Below are 9,962 nucleotides of genomic sequence, written 5' to 3' on the forward strand. Positions count from 1 at the left end.
CTATGGGCAGATATACTTCTTCTCACTTGTAAAATCTATGACGAAGCGAATCTACTAGCTTTACAAGATGTCTCACCTAGGCTGGGGGCTGTCTGATTTTGGAACATACCCAAAATGAAGAAATTCCCCCCAAAATATGCTTTTATCTTGTAAACCAGATGACTCTACAAAAAAATCTTATCTGAAATGCTGCTATGAGTAATCAATTCTTATTTTGTCCAGGTATTAAAATGACTGACCCCATTCTATTACTAATGTTTGATTCTAGCAGTGGTCTCCAATCTGGGTTCCTCCAGTTGTTGGAAATCTACATCTCCCAGCTTGCGTAGAATCGCGAGTTGTAAATCCATTGGTCTATGAAGATCTGATCTAAAGCCTGACCTTCATATACAGTATAGTGATGTAAAGTTCTAAATTAACACCAGGGTGTTGACCCAACAAACATTTCTAGATAGACTAAGGTGCCACCGGTGTCCTCTCTTCTGTTTTACATCATTGCCATTAATTCCTCAGTTGCTAGATATACAAAGTTGAATGCACATTGTACAACATATCCAGAATGTAATACTACAACGCTTTGCATTGGTAGGACATGAATTGATCTGCAGAACATAACACTAGTAATGCACACCTGTCGCACTATTGTCCCTCCAGATCTCCCATAGTAGAAACTGTGATGTGGCTTCTAAATGACTAATTTCTTTTGCTAATATCTTCCTGAAAACTGCAAAAAGATAAACTCCATTACTATATTGTCTAGTAAATTGCTCTGCAGAATTGCAGACTCCTGTTGCCTACCGGCCTTTCTTGACCATGCCCCAATACCTGCCATACACTGCCATAAATATGCCCAACAAGTCCATCAGTAGACCTACAGTTTCACATTAACCTTCTACTCGCTAAGCTCAAATTTGTCATATCAATCCACCTCCTTGTAAACATTTAATTCCACATGTGCCGCACATCTGTAGAAATGAACTAGGCGCTAATGGAATTTTATATAACCGTCCATACCTGAGACAGCAAAATGGGGCCTCGGCTCATCATGGTGCTCAGAAATGCTTCTGCCCCGTGACTGGGGCGTGGGACGTTTTAGAGGTAACACAACCCAAATTGTGTCAAAGGAAGAGAATGGAAAGTGTATCATCCCGTGTGTCGTCACCGGACCTGTTGATGCACCAACGCCCTGAAGAATGTTAACCCTTTAACTGTTCAAATTGATAAAAAAAATGGTAAAATGCTGTCGCCTATATTATTATTGTTCCAAGATTTTGTGCTGTAAGTGAGAGGGCACAGCTCTAAAGACTTAACGAGAACCAAAAAGAAAAGGTTTTGCAGGTCTGAAATGGAAAAGTGCAGTTTATAGTAATTAGAACTTTCCTAAATGTGTCATAGGTAAACTCGTCCAGTCCACTACTTCGTGTAAACATTTCTAATTGTCTGGAGGAGTCACCTGGAAGCACGATGCATGCTGGGATTTGTAGTTTTACAACAGCCTGATTTATGTAAGTTGCAGATTACTGGTTTAAGACAATACAACTGCTGTTGTTTCATTTAAACTTAATAACTTAAAGAAAAACTTTGAAAGTCTATTTATTCCTTTAAAGGGGTTGTCATGTATTAAAGGGGAATTCCCATCACCAAAATCCTATTCCAATATGTAGTAAGTGTAATAATAATATGATTAGCAAATACCTCAATTTAGAAATGTAGTTTAGTTCTTCAGATTAGCTATGTTGTTTACCCCATATGCAGGGCATTGCAATAGTTTAGGTATCCATGGTTTCAACCACTAATTTAGTGACAGTTGATTAGTTATATGCTCTGCACATGGTATAAGCATCATAGCTAATCAGGAGAACTCTACTACTTTTCTAATTGGAAGTATTTGCTAATCTTATTTTTATTACACCTACTACATGTTGGAACAGGAGCTTGGAGATAGGTATACACCTTTTAAAGAGGTCCCGGGATATACTCCCTTCCCATTCCAGCTGTGTCAGTGCTCACAGTCTCAGGGCTCTTGTACAGTTGCATGACACGTGGTGCCCGGTGTCCATTCGGCGCTGGCATCACTGTCTCCGCCTTTGGACAAATCAAACATGAAGAGGAAGCCAGGGCTACAGCTGATCTGACTTCCTCTTCATGTTCAATTTGACAGAATGCGGCGACAGTGATGCCAGTGCTCATTGGGCCCTAGGCACCAAGTGTCATGCAACCACATGACAGTCCTGAGACCATGAGTACCTAAACTGCTGGAATGGCGCTGGCACGGGAGGTGAATATAGGGTTTTTTATTTTATCGAGTCCAAGGATTGGGAATAAGAAGAGGCAGTCCTAGTAGTGGGCAACCCCTCTATGCTACAAGTCTGCAGTACCCCTATATGACTGCAGACTTGTAAATCCACGCATCGACCGCACAGTGAGGATTTTCCGATGCCAGGAGGTTATGCAGTGCTGCCACCAGGAATTTCAGGGCCCTACACATGCAAAATTTGAGAGCCTCCTTGAGATCCCTCAGACTCCAGCACAGCTCTGCCTCCACTCTTCGAACCTTACACCGTCACACTGCCCACTCTTGGAAAATTTCCACTTCTGCACCACGTCATCAACAATCACTCCTTAACAGTTCCCATTAAACACCATATCACATACAGAGCCATCAGATTTTGTTTTGGCCAAACATTTTTTTTAGGCCTGCCATCATGACAAGGTAGAATATTTTGGCAGGGCTCTACTCGACTCTAACCTATTAAAAATTTGCTAAAATATGCAATACTTTTTTAGGTTTATTTTTCCTAAATGGAAATGATCAATAACACATACAAGGGACAAATACTGCCACACCATGACCCGACCACATATTACCACCACATAGTGACCGAAAATTACAATAATGATCATTAATAAAAAAAAATACTAACATTACCATAAGTGCCATTATGCACATGAGCTGTGTGCATGATACACAGTGTAAAGTGTCAGTGTACAGGTAATACAGGGAGTCTCACCAGTGACATTATACACAGGAGCTCTGTATATAGTGTCAGTGTACAGGTAATACCATGATCACCGGTGACATTATACACAGGAGCTCTGTCACGATTCATTTCTGGATTTGTGACAGGTCTGGTACTGCTATAATTTAAATGTTGCTTTTTTCCTTTTGGGCTAGGCAAGGGTTAATGTAAGTTTCTTTGCTGGCAGATGCTTTGTTGCTGGTCAGCTGATGTGGGTGGTAACCATCCCCACCATCCTTTAATTAGTCACATGACACATCAGCTGACTGTTGGTAATAGAGTTTTTCTATGAAGACCAGCCTAGGCATTTGTTACTCTCTGGTGCCAGCGGTGTAGCTGTTGCTTCTGTGGAGTTTGGGGTTCTGGTTCCGTATCCTCTGCTGTTTGGAGCTTGGCAGCAGAGGCTGGAGCGAAGTATCGTTTTCCCTTTCCCTATTTGTCTTGTACTTGTCACATCCCCTGTGTTGATACCATCTGCAGTGGTGAGGCTAGCGTCCTTGCCGGCCATTGCACTAGCTAGGTTGTGAGGTGACAGCTAGGGAAAAAGCACGTGACGGCGGCAGGGAGAAGGACCCACACAGGGCGTTAGGGGAGCATAGGGATAGGCACAGGTTGTTGTTAGGAGGTACCCCATACCTCGCTCCTTACTGTTAGGGCCTTCCTCTCGCTTTTTCCATCCCTATGTTTGTGCATGTGTGGCACCCCCAGGAGCATGACCGCCACAGTGGCTTTGCCTTCTTTCAGGGGAGGGTAATGTCAGGCTTGGAGGCAATGATGGGTCTCTCTTGCAGTCAATCCATACATGCAACACAGTTCCACTCCAGGCCAGCAGGGGGAACTCTGAACCAGGATTAATGGGAGTGTCACGCTCACGCCTTGGCTGAATGGCGTGAGCCGGGGGGTTGTGGCCCCACTGTGCCACAAACCAGGCTACCCTGGAAGGGGCGTGACTACGACAACTACCTCGGTCTTCACTGGAGCCTCTGATGGTGAGGTCAGGCTTGTGTGGCAGGTAGCTGTCGGGTGCCACTCCAGGGTGGTGTCTGGCTGTGGCTGCTGATCCCACTCGGGGACAAGTCACTTGGACAGGTGTGACTAACAGGCAGGCTGAGACACTGGGCAAGCAGGCATGGCTTGGTACACTGGCAGGCAGGCACGGCTTGGAGACACGACTTGGAGACACTGGGCAAGCGGGCACGGCTTGGAGACACTGGGCAAGCGGGCACGGCTTGGAGACACTGGGCAGGCGGGTACGGCTTGGAGACACTGGACAGGCGGGCATGGCTTGGAGACACAGAGCAGGGAGATGACGGCTTGAGACACAGGGCAAGCAGGAGTGGTAAATGAGAGAACAGGTTTGGACCTGTTCACACAGGAGGTGCAGGTATGGATATAGGCAGGAAGGAGTGGAATATGAAGGAACAGGTTTGGACCTGTTCACACAGGAGGTGCAGGTAGGCGGAGCCGCAGGAGTGCGGAGTAGGCAGAGCCACAGGAGTGCGGAGCCAGGCAGGCAGAGTGGCTAGGGAGCCGAGCAGGCAGAGTGGCTAGGGAGCCGAGCAGGCAGAGCGGCTAGGGAGCCGAGCAGGCAGAGCGGCTAGGGAGCCGAGCAGGCAGAGCGGCTAGGGAGCCGTGCACAGATAGAGCTGCAAGGGTGCAGATGAACAGACAGAGCTGCAAGGGTGCAGATGAACAGATAGAGCTGCAAGGGTGCAGATGAACAGATAGAGCTGCAAGGGTGCAGATGAACAGATAGAGCTGCAAGGGTGCAGATGAACAGATAGAGCTGCAAGGGTGCAGGTTCACAGTCAGAGCTGCAAGGGTGCAGATGAACAGATAGAGCTGCAAGGGTGCAGATTCACAGACAGAGCTGCAAGGGTGCAGATGCACAGACAGGGAGGACACAAGGAAAGACACAGCAGGGAAGGAAGCCATGGACAAGGAAAAAGGGAGATTAAGGTAGGACAGAGTAGAGACAGGGTACTGGAACCAAGACTCAAGGGCCAGGATATTCAGCCTCCTGGCAGGCAGACAAGGTACAAGGCAAGACAAGAAGTATTCCTCCAGAGAAGGAGGAAATACACAGAACAGGGCCTGGCTTCCTCAGCAGCAAGATACTAACTGAGATTAAACATTGCACAGGCCAAGGTCAGTGGGTGTGGCGAAACTAAATAGTCAAGGGCTCTAGGTGATTGGTAAGGGACATATTACACAGGTGCACCCTGACTGCATAAGAACCAGAGAATTCAGGTGCCGCCCCCCTATACACACAGTCAGGAAACATGGTGAGCAGAGGCACAGAGCTGGCAACAGACAGAATTCACAGCATGGCTTGAAGCAGAAAGTAAGTTGGTGTGCGGGGGATGGGAAGCCATGCAGTGATGCCAGCAGGGTTGTTACAGGGAGGAGTGATCTCTGAGGGCCAGGAGGAAGGAGTAGTTAGTGAGTCTGCAGAGGGTGAAATGTGCAGATGTGGTGAGAGAAGCTGGAGGTTGAGCTAGGAAGGAGAGCTCCCTAAGCTTGAGAGCGCACGAACTGGAGCCTGGTCTCCACAGCTGTACGGATACTAACGGTCCTACAGCAGATACCAGAGGAGTAGGAGGCTGTAAATGCCCTACTCCCATCTAAGACGTGAGGCACAACAGCAGCTTGGATAGAGAGCCAGGACTGAGAGAGAGGGAGAAGAGTCCACGAGAGAGGCTACAGCTGTCTGCCATGCAAGTAAGGTTCTTGGGAACATCTGACAGGAGGAACTTCAGAGTAACTTAGTACTGGAATGCTTCATTCAAACCAGCGTTAGGAAGGAGACTGCACAGCCCGTCTGCAGAGAGAGAATCCCTGAATTGCTTCCAGGCTAGCCTGCTCCAATACCATCTGTAATCAGGACCCTGGACTGCAGTTATCAAGTAAAGGTACGGAAATTGCACCCCGCTGTGTCTTGTCTGCTTCCTACCCTTACGGTACTGCTACATCCCCGTGCCAACCACATCTACACTGCCCTGGGACTATAGCTTCACCTGTGGGGATCTATTACATCTTTGCTGCACCATATCCTCAGTCCTAGCGGATCTGTCTGCAACGTCGGCTTAACATCTCCCTTGCCGAGCACCACAGGTGGCGTCACGAACTATTCTATTCCATTATCTACATTTCCCCATTACTTGGGTGCCCAGGGCCACGGACCGGGTCACCGCTGCTGTGACACATCCCCCTGACACCTGCCCGGTACCGAGTACCCCACAGCCCTGGGAGGGCGACCCAATTTGGCGTCACGAACAGGATTACGGAGCCCGGTACCCCCCAGGTCCTGTGTGCCATAGACTGTGTTTGTGTAAAAGACTGTGTGAAATTGGCGCCAGTTGCCACCATTGCCGCGCTGCTTGGCGCGCGGGAAGAAAGAGGCGGGCCTTCGTGGGCGGAGCCTGCCACAGAGCGCGAAGAAGTGAAGTGCCGCGCGGGAAGAGAGGACAGCGCGTGAGAAGAGGAAGATCTGAGGCCTACAGCCCGGAGCATCGGGCCTATGAAGCGGCCGCCGGTGAGCTTACATAACGTTAACTTAGGGGGAGGATGTCCGTGCCAAACAGCGGGCCCCGCGGTGCCACCAGGAGGAGCGCCCGCCGCAGCAGTCCCCATAATGCCGCTGTCTATGCCCTACATACCGGGAACGGCCTGGCTACCGCAGTACTCGGGTAAGTCACATACCCTGAGTGAATTTAAAGAGAGACTGTGCAGTTTGTTTAAAGTATACCCTCTGTCTGAAAGCCAGAAAGTGAATATCCTGATTGGACAGCTAGCGGGTGCAGCGCAGAGAGAAGTGAGAGCCTGGCAGGACACTGATAAAGACTGTTGCAAAGATCCTGGCCAAGCTGAGGAGAACCTTTGACTCCCGCACTGCAGCTGAAATCAAGATGAGGTTCTTTGGCTGTAAACAGAAAGCGCAGGACAGTATCAGGGACTATGCTCTCAACCTGCAGGAGGCGCTGCGAGCAGTTAAGCAAGTTGATCCTGACAGTGGAAAGGAGGAAGATAAACTGTTAAAGGAGCAGTTCATTGAAGGACTCCTATCCAGTACCCACAGAGGACAGTTGCGTATTATAACCCTGTAAAACCCTGATCTGAACTTTGCTGATTTTAAGGACAGGGCTATTCGGGTACTGCAGGAGTCCACTGACAGCCGTCCAGCGCCCCCTAGGCGCCCAGCGATCACCTACCACCAGGAAGCAGCATCTTTTCCTTCCATCCCTGTGGAGGCTGATGCACAGACTCTGGATAAAGATCCATCTGAGGAGCTGGGTCTTCAAGTTCAGGAGCTGACCAAAGGGATGGCTGCACTTATCAAAACCATGCAGTCCCTACAAGTGTCCTCCAAAGAAAAGATACAGCTTGCTTCCAGTCCAGAGGATGTCCCGTGGCTCCAGAGGAGGAGAACCCCGCCACTTCGAGGAAGGAACAACGATCGCTATGACCAAGACGGACGTCCCATCTGTCGTCGCTGCTACAAGGCAGGTCATCTTGCTAGGTACTGTCCTTTAAACGAGCAACCCCTGGGGCAAAGGGCCAACCCCCAGGAGTAGGATCCCCAGGCCCAAGGAACTGGAGAGCCAAGTATGTGGGAGGGAGACCAATCCTTCCTGTGGTGATTGACAGCATTCCCATGAACGCTTTGCTGGACACTGGCTCCCAGGTGACCACTATGCCGTACATTCTGTGCAAGAGGTATTGGGCTGATTCAGAACTTACCTGTGGCCCCACTGGTGAACTGACAGTAGTTGCTAGTAATGGTCAGTCTTTACTGCAGATAGGATGTAAAGAAATTACTGCCAAAGTGGGGCGGGTAGAGCTAAAGTCTCAAGGTCTAATAGTTGTTGATATTGATCGACGTGAATGCAATCCCATGATGACTCTTGGTACAAATGTAATTGAAAACTGTCTGTCCGAGGTTATTGTCTTGTTGCCACAGGTGGCTGAGACTGCTGGTTCCGGAGAACAACGAGTCCTGCAGAAGGAGATCCGAGCCCTGATGCAAAGGCAACAGGTAGAACTCTCTGGCGGAGAGATTGGCAGTGTCAGAGTGAGTGATGCTTTTCCCATTGCAATACCCCCCAGATGTGAAATGTTGGTTTGGTGTCGGGCAGCTATAGGTCTTAGAGGGAGAGATTACCAGGCGTTGGTAGAACCAGTATACTCCGAGAGCAGGCCCACTGTCCTGACAGCCAGAGGGTTGGTTGATGTACGAAAGGGGAGAGTACCTGTACGCCTTTTAAATTGTGGGGAAGAGGAAGCCACAATACCTCGGTACGCCACAGTTGCTAAGCTGCTCGCCGTTAATAACAACTCTTTGCAGGCAGCAGAACCCTTGGTCTCATCCGATCAGGTGGAGGACAATGGCTCTGTGAAGCAGCCAGATGAGTGGTGTCAGCAACTGCAGGTGGGAACTGACTCTACACCTTCATACCAGAAGAATGGGGTTTACAGAGTGACACAAGAGTATGAGCGGGTATTCAGCAAACACCCACTAGATTTTGGGCAGGCAATTGGGGTTCAACATCATATCCTCACGGGAGACCATCCACCCATAAAGGAGAGGTACAGACCTATACCCCCAACACAATATCAGTGTGCTAAGAGTATGTTGAGGGAGATGAAGGAGGCAGGGGTCATTAGAGACGGTTGTAGCCCCTGGGCAGCTCCAATAGTGTTTGTATAGAAAAAGGATGGTACCACGAGAATGTGTGTTGATTACAGGAAAATTAACAGCATTACACATAAAGATGCCTACCCATTACCTAGAATTGAGGAATCATTAGCTGCACTTAAAACTGCTAATTACTTTTCCACCTTGGATCTCACCAGTGGTATTGGCAGGTTCCCGTGGCAGAGGCAGACAAGGAGAAAACAGCATTTACCACTCCAATGGGTCTCTGTGAGTTCAATTATATGCCATTTGGGCTCTGCACTGCTCCAGGAACATTTCAACGGCTGATGGAGTGCTGCCTGGGACACATGAACTTTGAGACGGTCCTGTTGTACCTGGATGATGTCATTGTTTTCTCCAAAACCTATGAAGATCATCTGGAGCACCTGGCTGAAGTGTTTGAAGCTTTGTCCAATTTTGGCCTGAAGGTGAAGCCTTCCAAGTGCCACCTCCTGAAGCCCAAGGTGCAGTACCTCGGTCATGTGGTCAGTGCAGAAGATGTGGCACCAGATCCTGATAAGGTCACAGTCATCCGGGACTGGCCGAAGCCCAGGAACCTTCATTAAGTACGCCAATTCCATGGACTGGTAGGCTACTACCGAAGATTCATCAAGGGCTTTACTGAAATAGCCACCCCTATGCAAAGTCTCCTGGTGGGGCAGTCCAAGAAGACCAAACAGAAAAATTCCACCTTTGAATGGACTGAAGAGTTGGAAAGGTCCTTCACCAGATTGAAGATGGCTCTCACAGGAGACGAAGTTCTGGCCTACCCAGATTATGACAAACCCTTTGTGCTGTACACAGATGCCAGCAACGTGGGACTAGGAGCAGTACTGTCGCAGGTACAGAATGGGAAAGAAAGAGTGATGTCCTACGCCAGCAGGAAGTTGCGCCCCACTGAAAGGAACCCTGATAACTACAGTTCTTTCAAGCTGGAGTTCCTTGCCATAGTCTGGGCTGTCACCGAAAGGAATAAAACATTACCTAGCCTCCGCCAAGTTCACTATCTTCACGGACAACAATCCGTTGACGCATTTGGATACTGCAAAACTAGGTGCCCTGGAACAGTGATGGATGGCTCGGCTATCGAACTATGAGTTTACCATCAAGTACCGGGCAGGGCACAAGAATGCCAATGCTGATGCGCTGTCCAGAATGCCTAACCTACCAGATGCAGGAGAAGACCCTGAGGCTCTTTAAGAGATAGAGCTACCTCCCTTCCACCGGCCACTTGCGGCCCAGCATGC

The 9,962-nt window shown here is 49.0% G+C and overlaps 1 protein-coding gene across 2 annotated transcripts in view; it reads right to left on the reverse strand.

The window, feature by feature from the left end:
* The window catches only part of PKP3 (plakophilin 3), a 96,844-nt gene extending 95,677 nt beyond the window's left edge, over positions 1–1,167 (reverse strand). The window contains exon 1 of one of the 2 annotated variants that reach the window (XM_073554328.1): positions 1,015–1,167. In XM_073554328.1, coding sequence (XP_073410429.1) covers positions 1,015–1,047 — 33 coding nt within the window. In that variant the 5' untranslated portion in view covers positions 1,048–1,167. The remainder of the gene's footprint in view (positions 1–1,014) is intronic. The other variant, XM_073554330.1, reaches the window with a different exon arrangement.
* Between the last annotated feature and the right edge of the window lie 8,795 nt (positions 1,168–9,962).

Source organism: Dendrobates tinctorius, unplaced genomic scaffold (assembly GCF_039654945.1).
Source record: "Dendrobates tinctorius isolate UK_male_01 unplaced genomic scaffold, ASM3965494v1 ptg000211l, whole genome shotgun sequence".
Taxonomy (NCBI): Eukaryota; Metazoa; Chordata; class Amphibia; order Anura; family Dendrobatidae; genus Dendrobates; species Dendrobates tinctorius.